At 37.8% G+C, this 26,687-nt stretch overlaps 1 protein-coding gene across 39 annotated transcripts in view; it reads right to left on the reverse strand.

The window, feature by feature from the left end:
• The window catches only part of PTPRD (protein tyrosine phosphatase receptor type D), a 2,322,816-nt gene that overhangs the window by 56,802 nt on the left and 2,239,327 nt on the right, over positions 1–26,687 (reverse strand). For all 39 annotated transcript variants that reach the window (XM_070480470.1, XM_070480471.1, XM_070480507.1 and 36 more), the window contains 2 exons: positions 23,584–23,707; positions 9,054–9,229 (listed from right to left, as the gene is read on the reverse strand). In XM_070480470.1, coding sequence (XP_070336571.1) covers positions 9,054–9,229; positions 23,584–23,707 — 300 coding nt within the window. The remainder of the gene's footprint in view (positions 1–9,053; positions 9,230–23,583; positions 23,708–26,687) is intronic.

Genomic DNA, 26,687 nt, shown 5'->3' on the forward strand with positions numbered 1-26,687 from the left:
GGACCACAATTCAAGAGCATCAATTCTTTGGTGCTCAGCTTTCTTGATGGTCCAACTTTCACATCCATACATGACTTTCGGAAAAACCATAGCTTTGACTATATGGACCTCTGTTGGCAAAGTGATATCTCTCCTTTTTAATATGCTGTCTAGGTTTGTCATAGCTTTTCTTCCAAGGAGCAGGTTTCTTTTAATTTAATGGCTGCAGTTACCATCCACAGTCATTTTGGAGCCCAAGAAAATAAAATCTGCCAATGTTTGCATTTTCTTCCTATCTATTTGGCATGAAGTGATGGGACTGGATGCCATGATCTTATTTTTTTGACTGTTGTTTTGTTTTGTTTATTTTCTGTTTTTCCTGCTGTTTTTTTTCTTTATACTTTTAAAAATGTATTTATTTTAATTGAAGGGTAATTACAATATAGCGCTGGTTTATGACTCAGGGAACTCAAACCAGGGCTCTGTGACAACCTAGAGGGGTGAGATTGCGGTGGGAGGGAGACTCAAGAGGAAGGGTACATATGTATACCTATGGCTGATCCATGTTGATACGGGGCAGAATTTAACCAGCTTTTCTCTCTCCTCTTCCACCTTCATCAAGAGGCTCTTTAGTTATATTCGCTTTCTGTCATTAGGGTGGTTGCTGTTGTTCAGTTGCTCAGTTGTGTCCGACTCTTTGTGACCCCATAGACTGCAGCACTCCAGGCTTCCCTGTCCTTTACCAACTCCTGGAGCTTGCTCAAACTCATGTCCTTTGAGTCAGTGATGCCATCCAACCATCTCATCTTCTGTCATCTGCTTTTCCTCCTGCCCTCAATCTTGCCTAGCATCAGGGTCTTTTCAAATGAGTCAGTTCTCCGCATCAGGTGGCCGAAGTATTGGAGCTTCACCATCAGTCCTTCCATGAATAATCAGCATTGATTTCCTTTAGGATTGACTGGTTTGATCTCCTTTCTATTCAAGGGACTCTCAAGAGTCTTCTCCACCGCCACAATTCAAAAGCATCAATTTTTCTGTGCTCAGCCTTCTTTATGATCCAAGACTCACATCCATACATGATTAAAGGAAAAACAATAGCTTTGACTGGATGGACTTTTGTTGGCAAAGTAATGTCTCTGCCTTTTAATATGCTGTCTACGTTTGTCACAGCTTCGCTTCACAAGAGCAAGCATCTTTTAATTTCATGGCTACATTCACCATCTGCAGTGATTTTGAAGCCCAAGAATATAAAGCCTGTCACTGTTTGCATTGGTTCCCCATCTATTCACCATAAAGTGATGGGACCAGATGCCACAATTTTGTTTTCTGAATGTTGAGTTTAAGCCAGCTTTTTCACTCTCCTCTTTTATCTTCAAGAGGCTCTTTAGTTCTTCTTCACTTTCTGCCATAAGGTGGTCATCTGCATATTTGAGGTTATTGATATTTCTCCCTGCAATCTTGATTCCAGCTTGTGCTTCATCCAGCCTGGCATTTCAACTGATGTACTCTGCATATAAGTTAAATAAGCATGGTAATAATATACAGCCTTGACGTACTCCTTTCCCAATTTGGAACCAGTACGTTGTTACATGTCTGGTTCTAACTGGTGCTTCTTGAGTTGCATACAGGTTTCACAGGAGGTAAGGTGGTCTGGTATTCCCATCTCTTTAAGAATATTCCACAGTTTGTTGTGATCCACAGTCAAAGGCTTTAGTGTAGTAAATGAAACAGAAGTAGATGTTTTTCTGGAATTCTCTTGCTTTTTTGATGATCCAACAGCTTTGGGAGTTTGATTTCTGGTTCCTCTTCCTTTTTTAAATCCAGATTGAATATCTGGATGTTCTTGGTTCACGTACTGTTGAAACCTCACTTGGAGAATTTTGAACATTACTTGACTAGTATCTGAGATGAATGCAATTGTGCGGGAGTTTGAACATTCTTTGGCATTGCCTTTCTTTGCCCCTGGAATGAAAACTGAGCTTTTCCAGTCCTGTGGCCAATGCTGAGTTTTCTAATTTAGGGTGGTATCATCTGCATATCTGAGGTTGTGGCTATTTCTCCTGGCACTATGTTGAAATCTGATTCCCTATGTGATCGCATTAGGAAGTGGGAGCTTGAGGAGGCCCTTAGGTCATGAGGGTGGAGGCCTGGTAGAATGGAATTAGTACTTTAGAAGGAAACTCCTGAGAGATCTCTTACCCCTGCATCGTATACAGACAGTTTTCTATGAACCAGGAAGTAACACCTTGGTCTTAAAACTGTGAGAAGTTTCTGTTGTATATAAACCATCCGGTCTATAGCATTCTGTTATAGCGACTCAAATAGGATAAGACAAATGCATCTGCTAGGAATTAACAGACGGAGCCGCACTCAACTTTTCTAATGATTTCTCCCGTTATATCTCCGCTTTCTAGCACTTTGCTGTAGCTTGAGCAAAAATGTGCGAAATGTCCCTCTGTCATGGCCAGGTGGCACTTGGATATCAGGCCTTCCCTCATGACTTGAGTCTCTTTGCCCCTCAGCCCCAGTCACTCCTGGCGATGACTGGGTTCTCCACACAGATTTACTGTCCCCTCTGCACCTGCCTTCGTCTGCCCAGGGGCTGCCTGTGTTCCAACGGTGTTCCAGTGTCGCTGACACTGAGCGATATCCTTACGTGTCTTGGAGTTTCAATAAAAAGACAATGTTTGTATACCAGCCAATATGGATACATTTCAATATAGTGACTCCCAGTAAAGCTACAGTGGTGCATACCAGCTGAATGTCTGTCTTGCCTGGGCACAGAGATTAACTCGCACTTCTCAAAATCTTAGAAATGACCTAGACCAGCCCAGAGCACTGTAAGCATGACGGGAGAATCACAGGGGCTCTGCACATTGTCATTGGGAGCAAAGCTGCATCTCCTTCTCATTCCTTAGGCTGTGCTGCCTATAATTCACTTCAGTAGGGATGTTCTGAGCCAGCATCTGTAGTCTGCCATCCTGAATAGAGGAGGTGGGATAGACACAGAAGGGAGAAATTCCAGGAAGCTAACAGACAGTAAGAATTTGGCGGGATCCTTTCTCTGTTATCTGACACGGTTGACAAAAGAAAACCAAGAGTGTGGAACTTGCTAGATAAGGACCCAAGCATCCTTTGGCTGCCAACGCGGCTATCTTTCTTTCTGTTGCAGTGTCCTATATACATTACGTATCCACTGCTTTTCAAAAACAATCCCATACATCACGCAGACTCCCAAGGCAATGTTTGTGCCGCCATCCCAACAGTTGCTTAAGGAAAAAGCAATTTCTGTAGCCCTAGATAGGTAGTGCTTCAGGTTACAGTTTGAGAAATTAAATGTTCAAGGCCTTTGGTGCTTCCAGTTCTGTTTGGAAGAGGACACAGACCTGGCATTTGGAAAGCATTTGCTCTCCATTAAACTTACCGAACCTTGACAAACCAGAGGGGCCAGGAATTAGTCTGCCACCGGCCAAGGCTGGGCCTTCCAGAACCGATAAAGACAATGAAAACAATAACACTGCCATTTATAATCTTCAAAGGGATTCTGCCAACTTTTAACCCAAAAGGACCTCACAATCTGAAAAGTATCTCAAGGGTTGTTCTATAGAAAAACAAGAAAGTATTTGATCAGAATCTCTTTTCTTGCCGCTTTTTGTCCAGAATTGCCCTCTTAGCTACAAAAGCAAGTGGAATATGTCTCCATCTCACTGTCACTCTCTGTTGGGGTAAATTTACTATGATGACATTCAAGGAATGGAGAGGACACAGGAAGAGTGAGTGGTCTTTAGGTCTGAAGTGCTCCAGTGGCCAAGCGTCAGGTTTAACTCCCTAAACTATTAGCATAGTGTAGTTAACGCCAGCCTGACCCCTTCGGCCTTGATATCATCTAACCTCCATTCATTAATACAAACTACTGAATTTACTGGAGCATGGATTTTCCCATTCCTGGCCTATCATAAAATAAGTCATGTTGCACAAAATGTTTGATCTGCTCTAGCAATGGATGCCATTAACTAGGTTCCCTGGTTATCTATTTGGGAACAGAAATTGGAATTTAGAGAGTTTGGAAACTGAGTAAAGACTTCTTCACATCTTATTCTATGCTTTTACCACTAATAGATGTGGCCTACATTGGACGATGACAATTCAAATCATTTTCCATTTTAGGGTGTGTCAAAATTTTACTCTCATCCTTGACATTTATAGCACTAAGTCCCACTACAATACTAACTCTTTAAGTGAATCAACTCCCACTATAAAGCTTGCAAGACATGAAGCAACAATAAGTGTCAACTATGGGAGCTGAGTGAAAGCAGGCTGGGAGGACAAGTGAAAGACAAATACCCCTTAACCTCAGTGAATTCATTTCACTAATCAAGGTTGCTCAAAAATTTGTCAACGATAGGCCTGCACGTTCCCTTCTGTACCTCAAGATGGGAAACAAAGTAGAAGAGAAATAGCAAAAAAACAGAGAGATAAAGGGGGAATAAAGTGAACAGCCACCCACTAAGTAATAGAGCTTCCTGGGCTGGGAGTGGTCTTTGCGAATCCTCCCTTGGAGACTCCCATTCTTCTAGCCAGGCTTGCCAGCCATGCATCCCAGTTGCCCACAAATAACACCCCTGTAGTGGAAATCCCAGCTGTATACGTTTTACTCCTCTACTAGTCCTTCAGTTTTTCCGAACTCTTTCTTCCCTCCATGTGGTTACCCAGAGCAATTCATGTGCTTATTGGCATGTTATGAAACATGGAAACAATTAAAGACCACATTCTGGGGCACAAGAATAAGTTGCTGCAGAATCAGTGAACTATGCAGAACTTGAGACGATTTGGCAAAAAAAGATGGAAACTGTGGAATAAAACCCACTAACCATATCTCATGTCACACAGTATACAAGTCTTCAAATTGATTTGTGCATTTTCAGGCAGCAATCAAACTTCAACTTCAAAATCTCTAGTGTTCAGCTTTATATATATATATATATATATATATATTTTAATATATCCTAATGAAACTCATAGAAAATATTCAACTTACACATTTTCTCCTCAGGGTTGATATATGAATGTACACACTGTGCAAACAGTCTCCTGATTTAAGTTTGGTATTCTTGCAAGGCCACATTTAAGGGAGACTGATGGCATTTGAAAAATCAAAGAACTCAAGTTTTCACATGGCCACCGTAAGCCCTAAGCCCTACCTCATGCTTGTAAGACTTCATCAGCCTTCCAAATGCGAATACTTCTCTAACAAAAGATCAGGGAAATGTCTAACACACGCAAGAGTAAATTTTTTCTTGAGTGAACTATTCTAATTCAGCAAGGGTTACAAGGCCTGCTGCTGTGTCAACCACAGAGAGAAGTTGGGAGTGAGTCTTGGCATAGCAGAGGTCTAGAAAACAAAGGAGGCTGCTTCTGAGAAGAGAACTCCCTATTATCATAAATAAGTAAGAATGGGTAAGGAGATGAAAAGCTGAACCAAAAGGAAATGTGGTATCAGAACTATATTATATGTAGTGGTAATTACTACTACACATAACTCATGTTCATAATAAAACTGTTTTCACATTGTATTGCTTCAAGATAACTGCAAGTAGCAGCCAGAATGTTCTATTGTAGACTTTTTACAGGCAGATTAACACACCTACTGTGTCAGGGTCTCCATTCTGGAGATCCTGTCAAAGGCAAATGCAAAGGGCCCCCGTGTTCTGAGCTACACTTTCCTGTTGACTAGGATGCATTGTGCAACCCTGGGCTGGGAACAGGGGCAAAACTGACTATGCGTAGTGATTCTTGTGTTTGGTTAGGATTCACCAGCAACCACAGAGAAACAGACTCATTTCATTTGGTAGCAAAACTTGATTTATTTGGAAGCCAGCTTTAGGGGAAACTAAACTTATAATGGTAAGGCCTCTAACTTCTCTACTTCAACCAAAAAATAATAGTGTAGACTCACTGAGACACCTTGTCACATTCTTTATCTAAAGTAATATTGACTTTAACGCTTCTATGTAATCCAGAAAGGAGACCTTGAGGTGTCCAGCAGCTTGCTTAATGTCACATAGCTAGCATGCACTACAGCTGGGCTCTAAACCCAGACATGTGACTGCAACGCATCCTGATTGGGACTCTGTCAGGCAGCTTCCTCTGATCGTGGTGTCCCTGGGCAATTCTGTGCAGTATCATACAATCTTTTCTTCCTATTCTTCTCTCTTTCCCACTTTAGTTAACAGGTATTCCTGCCTACTTGCAATGCACAGAAGTGTTTACACACACACACACACACACACACACACACAAACACACATGACTTTTTTTTAAATAAGCCAAGGGGATGAATTTTATTTTAGGAACCCAAGCCTTCATCAAAATAATGAAATTTCAAGCTTTAGCCCTTGGAGAAGTGATCTGTTTAAGCTGCCTGGACCTCTTCCCTTTATGAGAGAGACTACTGCAGTTTCTAAATAAAGCCAAATAGGTCATATGACTGCTTTGAAGTTGGCTGCTGGGAACTGAGAATTCATTGAGGTGCAGGTCAGCCCACATAAACCTAAAAGTTCCCCAAGTATGGAGCTATATATCTCAGCAACAACTAACCACTGTTTGAAACACTGTATAGCAAAATTTAACCTATGTTCTTGTTTGGAAAATCCAGGAATGCTTTCCCCTTCTTTCCTGGGACTTTAGGGGAAAGAGCAAGTAGACAGGGGAAAACTGAGGTGGGAGGATGTGAGGGAGGAAGATGAAGAGCAGGTGAGATAATCTGGGGGTTCAGTGCTTTGTTAGATCTTTCCAGGGCATTTGGTCATTTATTTTCAAGTGTTCTAGACTGAGGAACAAAGGCTTTGGGGCTTTGGGGGTCAGGGTATCATTTGTATAGCCAGGGTTGATGATGATTGAGATCTCTCAATATTGGCTTATGTGGGTCATCATAAGTTTGGGTACAGACTGAACCATCACAGAATAAAAAGCACAAGGCAGCACTTTATTTGGCCTCCTCAGGTCATTTAACAGAGGAGAGAGCTAACTTGCAAGAGCAAAGAGTAATTAATGAAGGGAACAAATAGAGTTCATTTAGTAACTTCCAAATAAGTTCCTCTGTCTGAGGTGGGGAAAAAAAAAGGTAGCCTGCAACACAAAGATAAACTGTAGGTATTTAAGTCACAATGCCTTCCACCAAGAACTGCTCATTACCATCACATGTTGCACTGGCAGTGGGGCCAGTGAGAACTAACTTTATTATTAGAAGCAATTAGGGAGAAAAGGGGCAGAATTTCATTTGGTTATTTCAAAACAAGTTTCTGTGCATGGCTTAATGAAAGCCTGCAGTGTCAAGATAAAAATGTGTGTTTTACTGAAAACAGCTTTTGCAAATGACTGCTTGTTACCAGCCAGTATCTCTAGGCAGAGCAGTCTGGGTAAGTTAGATTTATATGTGTACTGTAACATAATAGTTCAGCTGCCTCTGCTTCACAGAAGTGCTAACAGGCAGTATGGCCTGGTGGGTAAGCACATGTGTTGTGGAATCAGACTGTCTGTCTTCAATTCCTCATTCTGATCTTGGTAACTGAAAGAGCTTGGGTGACCTTCTGGAATGTCCTGGCCTCAGTTCACTCATATATAAAATGGAAATCATAGTAGTGTTTATCTCATGAATTGTTGTAAAATATCAGTGTACCCAATATATATGAGACCTCGTTAAAATTATTAACAATTGTATCTAAGAATCATTTGGATAGGGAGCTGCTTTAAGGAAAGGGCTGGTTATACATAGGGGTTATATAGATGTTACCCTGAATATGAGTCAATAAAAGATCTATTTACATCTTTCAAATGGTATTTGAATGTAACATGTAACACATATATGTCTTCACAGTCATACAAGTTTTTTTTAATCTAAATTCATTTCAGACAATATTTTTGTAGAATTCACATTCTGAAAAGATCTGATTGCTTTTTAGCTTTGCTAAACCAATTGTGTACCATATTTACTGATTTCCCAGCTTTAAAATAACACCTAGGACTTTTTGTATTCTCCACAGTCTGAGCTTTTTCCTTAGGGATCTCCTGGGCAGTTTTCAACTCCTCTCTCATAGACACACTGGGGCTAAGAGAAACTGCCATGTATTGAGCTTCGAAGAATGTTTAAAGCTTGGCTGTCATACAGCAAATAAGGACTCAGGCTTTGACTTCCTCAAAAATATCCTTTTTGAGAATACTGTGACTCTAGTAAAAGAGCCCTCTCACTGGTAGTTTCAAACTCTGCCCCGAATGCCCCACGCTTCAGGGAGAGTATATGCTGTCTTCAGTGATTTGTCAGACTTGTTCCCTAAATTCTCAAGGTTACTGATTTTCATCAAATGGCCACAATATTTGCATGTACACTTGGGAATGTGGATACTGCTTACCCATTATGTTCTAGTTTTGCAAATCAAAAGCATTTAACCAATATGCCAGGCTCCATAATATTGGATCCATATGATGAATAAAATTCCTTTCTTAGACCTTACTAAGCAATGACTCTGTTATTAAAATCTATTCATTTTGGAGAAGGCTAAACTAGCAAAATGCCCTCTACATTTACATGTTTTCTCAGCTGTGTATTAACCCACATCATTTTTCTGACTGCCCTGACTTAATTTATGATAATTTGAATAATTTTTGAAAGGATCCCCTTTCACAGAATTTTAGATTTTCACTGCAGATTATGAGAAAGAAAAAGTTGAAAATGTCAGGAAGTACATATTACTGGGATTTTCCCCCAAAGTCTGTGCGTTTCTATTAAATGTGAATGTTAAAAAGATATCCAAGTTGATATTTATTTTATCTAGCCAAGTTACCTACTTCTTTGAGTGCTATTTTTTTTCTTTTAGTGATCATACACATCATAACATGAGACAATTTCCTTTTTGAAAGATACAAAAGAATGTTAAAGCATGATTTAATCTAAGCTGTTGATACTCACTCATATTTAGTGGCTGTTAAAAAAATCAAAACTTAAAGAAAGCTTAGATTCTGACCAGAACTTTCTGAGGGAAGATTTTAAGGGAGAGAAAGTAGATTTTCATCCTTACCCTGGATCGCTCTTCTAGTTTTGTCATCATAACAACTGTGGCACTCCGCTGTTCCCATATCATTCTCCAGAAGTCACCGAATGTTTCCGGTAGAGATCCCTGTGTTGCAATATAGGCATTTTGTTTCCTGTAGCCATCTATGTAATTGGCATTCACATAGTCACTTCCTGGGATACCTGTAAAACAAGGAGTGTTATGCAACTCTGTGAACATATCACAAGAGGAAACAGCCTGGGACATGGCCTGATGGCAGTGTTATATCATTGTTTCACACTGTATTAAAGTTTGGGTCTTAAACAGGATTAAAAACGGTTCTTATTGGGACCATCACATTAAAGAAATACAATGTCTGAAGTGTTCAATCTTTGTGACATGACAAGGTGGACTCCAAAGAAAGAAAAACACAACTGATTGTTCATGGAATGTCTTTTCTCTCACATGTTTTCTCCATTTCATCAGCAAAATATAGCTTGCAAAGATAAGCAATTATCTGGTAATATTCCACATTCATTCTTTCTTTCCAGACAAAAACCAAATAAAGTAATGCCTGAGTCTGAAAATGCAGTATAGGGTGGAACATGTCCTAAGAGTAAAAAATTCTTTCCAGATTTAGCTAACAGGGAATTAATATATAAACTCATTTAATCCTCACAACAACAAAGTTCAGTCATGACCTTCCTTTCACAAAGGAGGAAACTAAGGTGCAGAGAGATGCAAAAATGTGCCAAAATTGGTGGAGTCTGGTCTAATTATAGGCAGGCAGCCTGCTACATCTGTGTCTTAACCTCTGTAGGGTACTGCTTCTCCCTTAAACTTCCACGGGTTGTCGAATCACACAAATCTCTCTTTGGATGATGACAACTGCCTCCTAATTGGTTGTCCCATTTCTACTTTTGTCCTTTGCAGTCTGTTCTCTATTTCGATGAGAGCAGTTTATAAAAATATATTTCAGACACTGAACGTCTCTTCTTCAAACCCAACAATGGCTTTCCTTATACTTTAAATAAAATCCAAATTCTCAACAATGGCCACAAAGCTCTGTGCTTCTCCAACTCATCTTGTCTACTCATCTACTCACTTTCCAGTCTCTAGACACTTCCCTGCTTCTACATGCTGGCTTTGTTAGAAAACATTGCTCCCCTAGCTTACTGTCATCCCACATCCCACAACACACTCTCTGTCTCCTTCCCATCAGGAAACACTGAGCCTCCATCTCCGGGGGCCTGTTCCTCATACCCTGGGACCTTAGAACTCTCTTGGCAACATTGTAATTCTAAATTTAATTGTCCACTTACATACTGCTTGTTTTATGTGCCTCTAGACCACATATCTTTATTTACCTTTACTATCCCTGGTGACAAAAAGAGTAAACAATTTGCCCAAGTTCCAACATTTAAAAGTGGCAAAGCTGTAACATAATACAGATATTCTGATTAAGTCTAATTTTCCTTCAGCACAGTGCCTTTATGAGGGTTACAGGGAAGTCTGAACTTCCAAGAAGAGGGACCAGAATGATGATGGAAATCAAAGCTATTTCGTATGAGAAAGGAATATATATTAAAACCTGGCAAAAAAATAGGAGTTGGACATAAGAGTCGCCCATGAGTCAAGAGAGGTTGAGGATTACTATGTTGAGACTCAAATCTTTCAGTTCTGAAGGATGTAACTACAGAGATGAATTTCATCTCTAGTATAATAAAGCATTTTCATATAGTCAGAATCAGAAAGGGTATAGATTTCCTTCAGATGTAATGAGTTGCCTATTCCTGAAGGAATAAACACTTTATAGGGATATTAGCATGATTAAAGGAGATAGCACTAGAACCTGTACATGGTCCCTTCTTACTTTGGGAAAATATGAGTCTTGGATTTATTAAAAAAAAGAATATATTCTTTATAATGGAACATATGTTCCCAAGCTAAGATTACTATATTTCAGTGATTGCCACTTGCAATTACTTTGACTGCTTTTCTGATTCCAGTTGTAAAACTGATCCTCTCAAGAAAAGTAATGAAAGTCAGATGGAGACTACTGGGTTCCAAGATGAACACATGGATATGAAATACCACCAGCAACAGTGAAAAGCCTTTTGAGCAAAAACCGAAATGCACGGTTTGTTGTAACATTATTCATCTATTACAGCTACTCAAGAAGCTGTTGGGGTTCTGGCAGCCCTTTGTTGATAAAGATCCTATTCCTCCTTGACACCACATTACTGCAGATTCAAAGGACAGTTTAAATAAAGTCCTCAGGTTACAGCCGCTGGGAAGCATGCACATCTCCATGTCTGCAGGATTTGGTTCTGAGCCAACAATGAGTCTACTTTATAACACAGGGAAAGCTCACCTTAAATACGGTAATTTAGCAGGTAACATTAAAGAAATGATAGAAAGGATTCTGGCTAAGGGCTTCACTCAGCTACCAATACACAGAAAACTTTTTTTCCAAGAAAATTCAAAAATGGAGAAATCTGGTTTAATGACTCAGAAAATACACCAGCTGGGCACCGTGCCATTTCTTCCTTATCAAGGGTAACAAATGTGTCTGAACAACGCATCTGAGGACACAGGTGGTGAATGTGAGACACACATCTAAGAGGTGGAATCAGACCTAGCCTACATTCTTGCATAAACTTTAATCAGCTATCACATAATGAATTGTTTTTTGATGTACTGCTCAAGGTTGAACAATATGTTGTTGTTATATTTTATGGGGAATAGGTTGATACTGAATAATAGTTGGGACAAAAATACAAAAATTCTTCTGAAAACTATTAGGCACCTTGATCCATACTGTATCACTAAATGCTTTAAGAATTTGGGACTTGATATTATGCAAAGAAGAGAATTGAAAACAATACTTTGACACCTAGGAGAGCTAATTGTTAGGGTAATATTTATATCCTGAAAATAATGTGAGGATCCTCTTTATATATTTTGACACGTGTCTCTAAGTAGGTAATACCTAGAATAAAAGTCTCCTGGCAAATTGCTTTACACACTCTGACAAAAAGACACTTCCAGTAAGTTGTATCACATGTTCTTTTCAATGTGGAGATGTGAGAGACTGCTGTGTTCTCTAGCAGGTCCAAGACCAAGTGTGTCCTATATTCATACAACCCAACATAATAAGCTGTGCAGAAAGGTAAATGAGAAAAGATCTGAGAAATAATGGTGGCTTGCACTTCTCTAAAAAAAAGATTAACCTCAGATTGAAAGCTAAGGTTAAAGAGAAGTGTGTTTTGAGTAGACAAGACCTCTATTTTCAAACTGACATATTTAGAATGATTTTTCAGCAAACTCCAATGAAAAAAACATACTATATTGACTTTCCTCTAATGTAGTACAAATCAGTGTGCACTACTAATCCATGAGAAGTGTGTAAGAATTAACTGAATTCTGGGGCTATGTTAAGTAGAAATCTAACTTAAAATGCAGAACTGAAACAATACAGAATTACTGTCAATCAGCTGATTGCTTTTATTTCTTGGATTTGTGAAGACATGTCCAAAAGTACGGTAATGGTGCCTTGCTTTTTTTCTTTTTTTTTTTTTGAGAGGGAAGAGGTATTAAAATAGCAAGAACTTGAAAAAAAGATGTCTGAAACTCATCATAAGTAGAATCTTAGGACTGGTCCTGCTGTAGGCACTCTCTTGGTCCTAAGTCCCATAGGCACAATTGATCTTAAGGTCACTGTCCAAGAAAAACAGGTTAGAACTAGACCTTGTCCTTTCCTAGGCATCCATGGCTTGACTACATTTATAAAAGTAAGTTTTCATGATTTTCTGTGCATTTTTTTCATTTAAAAATATTGATTTATTTATGGCTGCGGTGGGTCTTCATCGCTTCACACAGGCGTGCTCTAGTTGCAACGAGGGGGGCTACTCTTCTTTGAGTTGTGCCAGCTTCTCGCTGCAACGGCTTCTCTTGTCGTGGAGCACAGGCTCTGGGGCGTGCAGGCTTCAGTGGTTCTGGGGCATGGGTTCAGTAGTTGCAGCTTGAGGGCTCCAAAGTGTGGCTTAGACGTTGTGGCACAGAGGCTTAGTTGTCCCCGCGGCAAGTAAGATATCAGACTAGGGTTCGAACCTGTGTCCTCTGCACTGGCAGGCAGACTCCTAACCACTGGATGACCACAGAAGTCTTGCTTTCCTATGTATTGGTTCATGTGTATTCTCCAATTAATAATAGTCACGTACGCAATTCCAATACCAACAATAGTTATCATTCTAATCTAATCATCTAATAAGTGAGAAAACAGGCTAGATCTTGTCTTCATATTATACCCCACTGTATTCCACATTCCTATCTTCTAGTTTGTTTCATCAGTTTATGGACTTATTTTTTGTGGTGCTTAAAAATACTACATACATGCTTTCCACTGGGTCTTTGTGTTTTGGACAAACTGAACTTGGAGCTATAAAACTCAAGCCTTTAAGAGATATTGTGATTCAAACATGGTTGGGTCACGTTTAGGCTCTCATTTTATTTCCTGGGAATTGCTAGTTACACTATTGGTGGAAAGCCTGGGTGTGAACTTTGGGCTCCCTTGGTTTTTTCTGTCTGAAAAATTTTGAGAACTTTTGAGTTCAACATGCAGAGGAAATGCCATTTTTCTTCATTTAAGCATGGGATTTACACTTTAGAGCTTTATAGTGATTTTCTCCCATATATTTGAATATTAACAAATGGAGAGGAATTCTTGGAAAGATGAAGCTATTTGGTTTGAAAGAATATTCCTGATGAATAATTAACCCATACTGAGAAAGGCTTTAAAACCTTGAAAGTATGTTGAAATGTCAAAGAACATACTATCTGAGCTGTTTGGTCCTAACTGGGTTAAAATACTTTTTCTTTTCTTTTTTTCCCTTGTTAATTTGATGAGAAATAATTGGGTCATTTGGGTCTCGTTATAAAAAATAATAATAATAAACAACTTGCTTTGCACTCAGTTTTTCAGGTCAGTAGATAATTTGATTTGAAAAGATTGTTGAGAGGTATTTATAATTACAAAATGTTAATAATAAGGCCTTATGCTCTTCAGTAAAAAAGCAGGACCCAAAATAGTACATAAATTATTTTATCAATGTGAAAGTAAGTAATCATAAGGGGCAAGTGTGTACTTCTGTATCATAAAAGTTGTGACTTGTGAAACAATACTAAGAAGATACTAAGATGTCAGAGACGTTGACCAGGAAACTGAAACTCTGGGTTAGGGCTGCTGGGAAGTTGCTCTTTGACATCTGGGCAGTGGTTCAACTTGTACAGACCTCTGACTGCTTATCTACTAAACAAGGTGTGCTGGACAAATTGATTCCCTCAAGTCCCTTTAAGTTCTAAAATAAGACTGTGTCTCTGTGGTGTTTTTAACCTTCTTGGATTCGGAAATCTCTGTGAAATTCTTTTAAGCTATATAGAGCCTTCAGTGGCTATCAGATTAGGTAGGTACACGCTCTGATGATCGTTCAAGCTGGTTCCTACTTCTTCTACTTCTGATGAACTGTGATCAGATTTTTTGGTGTGATTGATACTTTAAATTTTGACTAGAACCCGGTAGGGTAAAAAATAAACAGATTCAAAAGCATGAGGAGGTGGCAGGACCAGGCTAGCACGTGGTCTATTCAGGAAAAGTAGCTTCCTTTGACTTGTGGAGGTGGGAATGGGTAAGAGGCAGAGTTAGAGGCAAGGTGGGGAACCCCATTCATGGCTCTCGAGGACAAACTACTGCAGCAACGCAGAGCTGGGACCAGAACTTTAGCTCATATGCTGGCTCTGCTCCAGCTCACAGCGTGGCATCAAAGCTCTAGTACTTACATTTCCCTTCACTTCTACAAACCCTTTGTGAAGTTTGTGTCAAAGAATTTTTTTTTTTTTTGGTAAAGCAGTTTATTCCCTGTTGTAAGATAGAAGTACTCAAGACCCACTAGAGTACAAAAGCTACCTTTCATTTAATCAGTAATGTCTCCTGCTCCACTTCAATACACAAATAAAAGAAAAACTCTAACAACAATGAATTGCCAGTTAACACCTAGATTGTAATTTTTACAACCCACAATGCAGGAAGAAACAAAAAAATGTTTACTTTGTTTGCTGACACCGGCAAAACCACAGAACAGAAAATGGATAAACAAAATCCAATAATAATTTACTAGTACATTTATTTAATTTCAAGGGACACAGGCCTTCTTTCTCCTTCACTTACACCATGGCAGCCACTCACAGCTGCATCAGAACTAGCAAAACAAAGGCTTCTCTTTGCAACATACCAGAAAAAACAAATGCTTCTTGCAAAGGCACAGGGTATTATCTGCAGAAGTCTCCCTGGATATGACTGCAGTTTGCCCAGTGACCCTCCATGTTTCTACCAAATGCAGGATGATTCTTTTTAGGAGTGTGCCTTTCTGTGTGGGTACTGCAGCTCATCGCCACTGTGAGTTCTGGAGGAATGGATAGCTTTCAGAGAGTCTGTGAACCCCGCCTGCACTCTGCCAGTGTGTTCTCCTTTCTTTGGTTTTCTATAGCTTGGCACTGCTGAGGGGGCTGGGTCATGAGAGTGGCTACAGAGAAGGATGTGGGTGATTGAGTCGTCTCTGAATGCATTCCAAGATTAGCTACCTGTATTGGGACTTCTCAGCTTTGTGGTGGAAGGGACTCATTTCTAGTTAGCGGACACTTAGCCCTGAAATGAAGCAGCATTTGGGCCAGTGCAGTATGCCTGTCCAGCTAAGCCACAGAGCTTTGGTCGACTTAGCTTATATACATACACATATACATATATGAAAGTCGCTCAGTCGTGTCCAACTCTTTGCGACCCCATGGACTATACAGTCCATGGAATTCTCCAGGCCAGAATACTGGAGTGGCTAGCCTTTCCCTTCTCCAGGGGATCTTGCCAACACAGGGATCAAACCCAGGGCTCCCACATTGCAGGCGGATTCTTTACCAGCTGAGCCACCAGGAAAGCCCAAGAATACTGGAGTGGGTAGCTGATCCCTCACAATGAAACAGTCAAAATCAAATGCAGAGTATCAGCAGGAGTTCCGTCTGTAGGACACTCACAGTGCCCGTCTCCTCATCTACATCCTAACATATGAGCCGCACTATCATAACATCCTTACCCAACACCCCGTGAGAGTTTCAAATGAGTTAAGTTAATTTGAAACGTCTAAAATACACATTGGATACTGGCTATTCTCATGATCAATGTGATCAACAAAAATGAAATAAACCTACTCATTTCTGAATACTATACTGACAAAAAGAAAATGCAAATCTGGAAGGCTCCCTCCCCATTCTTATGTTAAAAAAACAATAACAGAGCAGACAAAAATAGTCATTTTTTAACATTCCAGTCATGTACAACTTGTGCCTATATTCTAAAAACAGAGCCATACCACAGATGACGCAGGTCCCTCTGCAGCATTAAGAGTGATGGAAGGTAGCTTCATTAGCACAATCTGCATAGATGTACCATACAAATGAAAAGACAATCCCAATAACTGAACAAAGACAATGGAGATAAAAATAAACTCAGAGCTTTCTGATTTACTCTTCGATTAGCTTCCTGGAAACAAAAGTAAAGGAAAAAACCAACACAACCAACCACCCCTTAAAAATGTTTTTTCTCCTTTCTAGGTAAGAAGCACCACAAACAGATCCCCACACACTTGCTCTGCTGCTCACAGGAGAGAGATGCCATTTAAATAGCTCTAATTAGTCTTTACGAAGGCTGCAAGCACCTTGTGAAATTGTTCCAAGTTTCCAGAGGTTAAATCCCATCTAGCTTTCAATTTAAGACAAATTAAGCTATAAAAATTTGACTGTGCACTGTTCCTCAAAAAGAAAGATGCCTTTATTTATTAAAAAAAAGGATCACTCTGCAATAAAAGGATTAAATTTTGTCACGCTTGTAAATAATTAACTTGAAAACTGAAAGACTGAAAATGTTAAAGAAATGGAGCTAACTCAGTGATTGATGTTCTAAACAATGTGAGAAAAATGAACTCAACCAATATGGGATGAGATGAGACAAGTTTTTGTGTGTGCGTGTGTGTGTTTTAAGATGAGGCATATTTTCTAGCAGACTTCCTTCAGTGGTGTAAGCAGAATTTCGAGAGCAAAATAAAACCAACTCAGGTGCCCACAAATTAGTCATTAGTGTCTGGGGTATGGGAGGAGAGGAGTGAGGAAGAGAGAGAATGAACCAAGAGGAAAAGGAATCATATTAATTGCACTGATGTGGGAAATATCACATGACAGCTATTAAAGGAATTCTTGACTGAGGAAAACAATTTTAATTCTTTAATGTAGATACTCCATACGAAACATTTATATTCAGTATAATTAGACATTTATTAGAAAATTTTGGAGAGACTGCAGCTATTGATTTTCTTTTGTTTTTTTTTAGTTGTTTTTACTTATTGAAAATATATATGGTTACTAGATATGGCCTGTAGGAAAAAAAGAAGGGTAACCCCAGCATGGGTAAGATGTGTAACTGGAGAACGTTACCACGTGCTGACAGCTGTCTGAATGAATCAGTAGACATTTACCAGTGAACACTGTACAGAGGAAGCTGAGACAGGGCTTAAATGTAGAGCACAAGTGTGGTGGCAAATGGCAATCAACAGTACAGCGGAGCATCAGTAGCTTCTTCTCTTTACTTTTTAAATTTAGATTTATCTTAGGAGTAGTGATTCTGAGAGCTGCTCTCATTTTAAAGGTGCTAAATTGCTCATCTCACAAATAATCAAGTTGTTGTAACATCATCTATTTTCTTTACAGTTGGAAATTTTTTTGAGTTGTCCCTATTATGCAAATCTAATAGCAGATAATATATTTTGGATTTCCACTTAAAAGAACACATTCTTCCCCTTGTTGAAATCTGTAATGCTATTATAGATCTGGTTTTCATTTATCAAGTACCAATATTTTCTTTTGCTTCACAGAGTGCTGCAAATATATGCACCTTTTTCATTTGGATAGTATTAATTTTTCCATAGATCATAAACAAAAGATATTCCATCTGTGGATAAAAGGATATATTGATAGTAGTAATAAAATTCACAACAGAAATGATATTTCCCAGTATTTACTAGGCATTTTCTTTTTGCCAAACACTCATCTAAAGGCTTTATATGCATTAACTCATTAATTCTCCTAATAATTCTAGGAGGTAGGCATTATTATTATTAATTCTGTTGTACAGATGAGGAAACCAAGGCACAGGAGCTTGTCCAAACAAGTTTTTCAAAAGCAAAAAGAGCCTGGGATACTTTAATAGGAAAGAAGTTCTTGAGAAATACACACAGGCCCTTGTAGGAAGGTACCCATTACAGAGATGAAGTGAATAATTATGAATGAATGGTTTGAAACTAAATATATTCCCCCAAAACTAAAAAAAAAGTAAAACAAACCCATTTTTTACTAAGCTGCTTTTATCAGATTACAAACACTAGTGTTAAAAATGCGTATGGCATGAAGTGCTTTATTCTTTGTCATTTCTAACTCTTAGAAAAAAACATTTAAACCTGGTTTTGTAGGAGAGACACAGATGAACCAGTAATTCTATCTGGGTAAACCCTCTGGATTAAATGTGCCCCCTTCCCCACTCAAAAGAGCTAATAATCTGTTAATGTCCAAGATTTAATACTTATCTATGATCTTTGGATTTAGAATCAACCTTCATAAGTTTTTGGAATAGCAGGGGCAGTCTTATACATTATCATTTTAGGTAGAACCAGAACGAAAGACACTGAGTCAGCGCTACCTAAATTGAAGAATACACTTGCAAAGAGACTATGTGTTCGTCATCTCTATGAAATTAGCATACAGATGTGTGTAGGGGCCTTTTGTTTGCAAGTGGAATTTGAAATGTTCATCAGATTCTAAGAAGGAATCAACTCCCCCCAAAGGGTTAACTGAAGTAAATGACATGCCCAAAGTCACATAGCTGCTAAAATTAGGATTTAGCTTCCAGTCTTCGGTCTTATTTCTCTTTCTTCCTAAGATACCTCCAAAAATGTAGTAATATTAAACAAACAAAAAATCCACCTGAAAGCCATTTATAAGCTGTTTATTCTTTGGAAATATTCACTTTAGCTTAAGTCTAAGAACACAACTGAAGAACTCTGGCTCTAAGATTTCTATGATAAGTGTTTCAAAATGTATATTTCAAAATTCCTAGACAGTTTTCCCAGTCAAAAGGACAGTTTTTGAGTTAGGTTGACATGTATAGGCTCCATTATCATGATTCAAAAGTGGCTAGAGTCCCAAGTTGGCTTTTGGAGAGAATAGCCATCTTGAGTCCAGTTGACTCATGCCTGAGAATTTTGGCTCTGCCAGTTACTAGCTAATGCTTGTAAGAAAGTTACTAGACTTTAAAAAGTTTAACAGTTTCCTCATCTCAATTTTGTATGACAATGACTAGTTTTTGAGGTTGTTCTACACTATCAGTAAAATCTATACATGGTTTTATACACTATATATAAAATCTAAGACATGATGCCCAACACATGGTAAATACCAAGACAGTTATGTCTATCATAATGTCTTGTCTTTGTTGTTTAATTTAAAAGGAGGATTTTAAAGTTTGCTCTTGACATAGGCCTGGCCAGTGACTTAAAAAAAAATTCCATGTCAACATGGCTTTAAAGTGAAATGCTAATTCTACTAATAGAAATGTACTACTGGCAGCAGTGAAGATCATTATAGTTTAGGAAAAAAATAACTTTTTTTATTCTGGACTTTGATAATTACATTGATAGTTATAGGGCATTACAATAAATAATCTGCCTCTAATTGATATTCCTGAATTTACAAGAAGTTTAAGATACATAAAAAGTCATTTGAGCTAAGAAGATCACCTGTTAGGGACAGATGTAACATTCTGCAGTTGTAGGAGTCTGATGCATCCAGGTCACTGATGATTCCCTATTTTATGTTATAGCCTCAGGAAAGTTAGACCATGAAAAGAAAAATGAAATACTAAAATATTAACTTCGTGTTAATACAAAATGATAAAATGGATTATTTTAGTCAAAAAGGCAAGGCCGGGTATTCTCATCCATGCTAAGTTACTTAGTTAAGTCATATCCTGTATCAGCAGGAAAGCAGGGTGAGTGATGTGGGCCTATGGAAGCCTTGAGTGAGGAATCAGAATTCAATTCAAATGTAAGCTGTATTAGTTGTTCATCTTTTGCACTGAGACTCAGGGCTGATTCTCTGTTTGAGCTTCAGTTTTTTCATCTCTAAACATGGATACCTATCTATACTAATAAAATATTTATACTGTTGCTTCATCAGACTGCTATGAGTATAGTAAATAAGATAGCTGATGTGAAAACTACATAGAGCTAACTCTTAGAGAACTCAAAAGTGAAAGACAGTAGCACTATGAAAACTGATACTCAGAAGTCAAAGTGACATAACGAGTTAGGACAGAGTTGTGACCCAAACCCAGATTTCCTTGCTCTTTACATTTTGGTTTGGCCCCTTTCTCTTTTCCTACGTTAATGAAATTATACTTTTCTAGACAAGTTTGGAGTCTATAAGATTAAGCATATTATCATATATTATCTTATGCAATATAAATATTAATTTCCATTTAGTCTTTTTTGACAATATTTTAAGTCAATGAAGTATGTCCTATCATCTCTCTCTTTCAGGAATTATTATTTTCTCTTAAGTACTGCCTAAACATGTTGGGATGCCAAGAGGAACTGCATTGGTCAGGAATTCAATTGTGTTTTCATACTGCTTACCATCTAATTCAATAATTGTGAGCATTTTGTAATTAGGACTCTCTTAAATTTATTTTGCATTTTTCCCAGCATACATAAAATAATTGTAATTTTGAGATACATCATGAAATATCAGTATTTTCAAGGAGTTCAGTAAGCACATCAGTGCCCATACACAATTCCTTATTCTTTTAAGTTTTTCCCTTGTCATCTCTCAATGGAAGAATGTTAAGAGTTTTGCTCTATTAAACCAAGATAAAGACAACACAAGTCACTGCGACAACTCCCAGTTTTTTCTTTAAAGTCATCAGATCACTCTGCAAAGTAATACAAAGGGAGTGATCAGAAACACAGAAGAACAACAAAGGGATCCCATATAAACCACTCAACCACAGTCATGTAAGTTATCACCATGGGTGGAACCCAAAACAAGCACATTAAGTTTTATAAACTGTACGTGAAGTCACATAGCATTTTAATATATTCTAAAACTCTGGCTCTGAGCTATCAAAGATCCCTTTACAGGAGAAGCCTCAGTTACTGCTTCTGTGGTTCCAGATGCTGGCATTTTTTCTGTGCTTAAGATACAGGATGATTGCTTTTCCCCTTAAATATCTGCTGGCTAGGGCTTAGTCTAAGATAAAACTCTGTTCATGCTTGTAATCTAGATTAAAGCTCTCTGTATAGCCCATAAACTTCAATTAAATGCTTCTAACCTTTTGCATAACACTTAAAATTGAAAAAACTTTTGGTTTCTAGGTCAGCTCTAGATTTAGGGTGTATTTGTGGACACAAAGCTATAAAAAGGCACGTTTTAGTCTGATTCAAGTGCTTTGGATCTTATTCTGTAAAAATAGCATGGGAATGAAATGTTCATAGTTTCCAACTATCATAATAAAGGTACAAGGAGGAATATTCTCTGTCCTTTGACATACTTTACTGTTATGATGGTGGAAAATAACAGGTTAAGGAAAATAATGACATAGCAGGCAAAAGCATAGGGAAGTGGTAGTATTGAGTGACCTAATTCTGAGTGGTTTGAAACAATACTACAGGGAAACAAAGGTAGTTTGACAAGTTCTCCAGCCAAGATCATGCCAAATGGGTTCTCCATTTCTATTCATTTATTTTATTTTTATCATTTACCTTGCTTCACTAATGACAAAAAAGATTTCTTTCCTCTATGTATGACTTGGTTTAGTTTTTATTTACCATGAAGATAATTTAAGCGACTTGAGACAAGAAATTGCTGCGGTTGTTTTTTCCTTTTAAAATGGGAAGCAAAGTGTGAGCCCTATATGGTAATCATCCACATATACCATTCACAGTTTCTGAACAGGACCTCAAAAGAAGCAACTACTAATGTGACACTATCCTGCTTGAACTAGCATTGGTGAAACTTTGATAAAAGTGATCTTTCTTTTTTTTTTCAGTATGAAAACAGGTTAACCCCTGAACAACTAGTATCTTTAATTTCCACAAAAAGATTTATTATTTATTTATTTGTTTTGTTAGAACATTTTCCAACATCAAAAGTAAAATCAATTGTGAGAATTTTACAAAATATATCTATGTCACATAATACCATTTTGAGAAAAGGGGACTGAGGTATGGACTCGCTCAAATGCTGAAAGATATAATAGTTCTTGTTATAAAACTTGAACTTAATGTGCTGTTGCCTTTGGTGCTGATGGGAAAAGTTTTTAAGCAGAGACTCATTTTCAGATTAAATTTGGATGCTAGGGAGGCAGGTAGGACTTGGTCAGGGTTATGAGATAAACCATCATAGATTTTGGAAACAGAAAACAGGGAAAGATACTTGAACAACTATATGTGAAAATATTTCAGTTGTACTGTTCTAGAAAAGGACTGGGTCTGAAGCTGGTATTATTTAATGCTTTATAAAACATCTGGAAGAGGGTAAGCAGTGAACTTTTAAGTATGAAAAAGCCACAACGCTCTCTCGGATGCCAGTGAGGATGAATATGGTATGTGGCAGTTGGTGGTCCAGGATAGCTATTATGACAGAGGAAAGGATTTAAGTGACATTGTAAACTACTTTTTAAGAATAGCAATCCAATGCAGTGCTTCAGCCAAAAAGACTAACAAAATGCTGACTGTTGAACACAAGCTCTTGGGTATTTTTTAATATGCCATGTGAGAAGGATTTATTATTGGAAAGAGATGAATGGATAATACTCTCATGAATCCTTCAGAGAAGCTAGGTACAGTTGAGGAATGCTCCTCATCTTCTAGAAGCAATCCTTCCTTTTGGGATAAAATCCTTAGTACAACTGATTACCAAGCAGTCCACAAATAGATGCGTCAGACATTTCTAATGTGCTTTGTTTTTATTAATCACCACATCGCCATCACCGATTCCTAAACTTTTCATTGTCCTTAGTGATTATCCAGATTTATATGCAAATAAGCTCCTCACAATTTTTAAGTTACAGTCTATGAGCATCTTCTGATAATCACCTGTTTATTCATAACCATTAGCAAGCATCAGTAAAATGGGTAACCTCAATTTGCTTCTTTTATATAAACATGAACTAAATGATCAACCTTTCATCCAGGGTAGAAGCAAGAAGGTGTGAGGGATGCCCTGTGTCAAGAATACTGTGTGCTCCAGTATTGGTATATTTGTATGAAAAAAGTGAGAATAAGCAGTGCCTAAATCTTAAGTAACTATGTTCATAGATGACTGAACACCTAGTTAAAACTGTATTTTCATGCACACATTTAAACCCATGGAAATAAAGGTATACATATCATCTGTATTTCCTTACCTTCTATTGCTGATAGGAGAACTCGGGAATGATCATAAGCGATTACATTTGCATATCTATTCTTTGGTTTGTTTACTTCCAAGTTTGAATGTTCCCATGTGAACTGCTGGCCAGGGTCAATCGACTTTAAAAAAAAACAGCATACATACACAAAATCAATACTGAATAACGTCAGATTATAGGCATTTATCACAAGTAACAAACATCATTTAAAAAGAAAATTTTGAAGTTACACTTCATCAAGATGATCCTAGCTGTGAAACTGAACACTGATACAACCAGAATAAAATAAAGTGATTAATCATTGGAAAAAACAGTGATAGTCACCAACATTGATTCAAATGGGGGGAAAAAATCAATACAGATGTCCTGTTGATAGTGAAAAGGCAGGTTTTTTTTTTTTTTTAACTTTTCAATTTTCTTCTCTGTTGCTGTAGTCTACAAATTATCTTGGTCCAATATTCCTTCCAGTTCTGTGAACATTATTTTATCCTGATTCTTCTTCCTATTCTTTCCTTTCTGGACCTAACCTCACTCTTTAAGGTTGCAGAATATTCACTGGACTCACTGGGCACAAGCTCTTCTTTCACCTGCAGGGTTACATCTTGATGGAAACTTAGAATTTTGTCTGTGTCTCTGTAACACACTATGACCACCATCACAAGGCAATTTGTACAATTAAAACAGGTAAGAATAACAGTAAGAAGGAAAGTAAGTTAAATCTAATAATCATCTTAGAATACTAATTTATAATCTAATACAGCTAGGATCTAATCACTTTCTAACTTATCATTATGTGTTATTATGTTTACAAAGTTTGCTCTATATTCTTCATTTTAAACTTATTTTTTTCTGATTTTTAGTGCCTCTCCTGATGCCTTAGTTCAACCAAAGTTGTTCTATAAAATATATCTTGCATAGCTATAAAATGATATATAAATTTATTTTTATACAGAACCATTATTTTGAGACTGAATTCAGGCTTTGATTATAAAACACGGAAACTTTTTAATGTCCTGCAGTGTTATAGAAGTGAAAGTATTTTTTCTTTCATCATAGCATACTGACACCTTTTTAAGATATAATTTCATGGTATATGGAAACATGAGTTTAGTAATTATAGAAACATGATTTTAAATGACCAAAATCAAGTTTTCAGAACTAATGATATATTAGGTTTATATACCCAAGATGAAATTCTTTAAAAAGCAAAAACATGCTATATTCATAGAATTTTTAACAGTTATTTTTGATACTGGATATTTTCCATGCTTTTATGTTGATATATACAACTTGAAAGTAAAATATATCCAACAGCTGTTACAATATTAAGGATGCACACATTTTGTGTTTTAATGGATAGAGGTCAGCACAATAATAAACTCACAAGTGTAAAGAGTAAAGCCTATTAACAGTCATGAATAGCCTCTAAACATACAGAAATTCTCAGCAGTATAGATTGCAATCTCTAATTTACTAGAGATTATAAGACCCCTTTTTCTTTCTTAGCCTGTGCTAATCTGTATATAAACTAGTCAATCACTGAACAGTATTCAGCAAAATAATTATCCATGTCTTAAAAGTCTAAAGAATAAAGTGATTAGGGGTCCTTCTAGTCTGTTCTTCCAGAGAACCTCATCATCTTCCCTGCAGAATGTACTCCTTTCAGAGTATGCTGTGAGCTAAGGGGAGTTGAAGCATTCAGATGCCCCAACCCTGTGCCTTCTCCACACAAAGCAGCTCCATTTAGTGACCAATCCCTGTCCTAAAAACTTCTCAACTCCATCCCAAGTCTACCATTCCCTAAATCACAGTTCTTCAGTAGCTGATATCTTCTCTAAACCCTCACTCTAATCCATTCTTCATGCTTAAGTAGACATTCTAAACCACAGCCCTGAGCAGGTTAGGACTGTCTTTAAAACTCTCCACAGACTCTGGGTGGCCTTTGGCTAAAACTCTAAAGTCCTTTAGCCACCATCCTACCTAGACACATTTAGTCATCTTTGTATCTACAAAGATGGCTCAAGAGATGGTTCAACAATTAAAAAAAAATGTTGCTGAGAAAAGTTCAGAAAGAGAAATCATGGAGTAATTCTTTCTTATAGCATGGGTATTAGAGAACAGACTTTGGAGACTGCAATGTGCAATGTATTAATTAGCTTAATACTTTAATATTCATTATCATGACTTAGTAATTAAGAATATGATTGTGAAAGTACAACTACCACTGATATTCCACTTTACACTGATGAGCATTACTGAGTACATAAGCTTTTTACACAGTATTCTCCAAAATATTCCACGAAGTTCTTAAACTCACTGATACAGTCATTCCTTTGGTGGAAACCATTACTCCCTCTGATGGTCTTTTTACTCAGATTATGGTTGTTCATATGTGTAAATGACATACATTTAATTATACCAGTGAAAATGCATCTATCAACTCAAAGACACTGTGAATCCATGGTCATTTCACTCTTGCCACATATTTTCAGCCCTCAACATGATTTATTTGATACCTACATAGTCAGTTCAGTCAATTCAGTTGCTCAGTCATGTCCAACTCTTTGCACACCCATGGACTGAAGCATGCCAGGCTTCCCTGTCCATCACCAAATCCTGGAGCTACTCAAACTCATGTCCATTGAGTCAGGGATGCCATCCAACCATCTCATCCTTTGTCGTCCCATTCTTCTCCCACCTTCAATCTTTCCCAGCATCAGGGTCTTTTCCAATGAGTCAGTTCTTTGCGTCAGGTGGCCAAAGTACTGGAGTTTCAGCTTCAACATCAGTCCTTCCAATGAATATTCAAGACTGACTTCCTTTAGGATGGACTGGTTGGATCTCTTTGCAGTCCAAGAGACTCTCAAGAGCCTTTTCCTACATCACAGTTCAAAAGCATCAATTCTATGGTGCTCAGCTTTTTTTATAGTCCAACTCTCACATCCATACATGACTACTGGAAAAACCATAGCCTTGACTAGACGGATCTTTGTTGGCGAAGTGATGTCTCTGCTTTTTAATATGCTGTCTAGGTTGGTCATGACTTTTCTTCCAAGGAGCAAGCATCTTTTAATTTTCTGGCTGCAGTCACCATCTACAGT

Source organism: Odocoileus virginianus, chromosome 18, assembly GCF_023699985.2.
Source record: "Odocoileus virginianus isolate 20LAN1187 ecotype Illinois chromosome 18, Ovbor_1.2, whole genome shotgun sequence".
NCBI classification, from domain to species: Eukaryota; Metazoa; Chordata; class Mammalia; order Artiodactyla; family Cervidae; genus Odocoileus; species Odocoileus virginianus.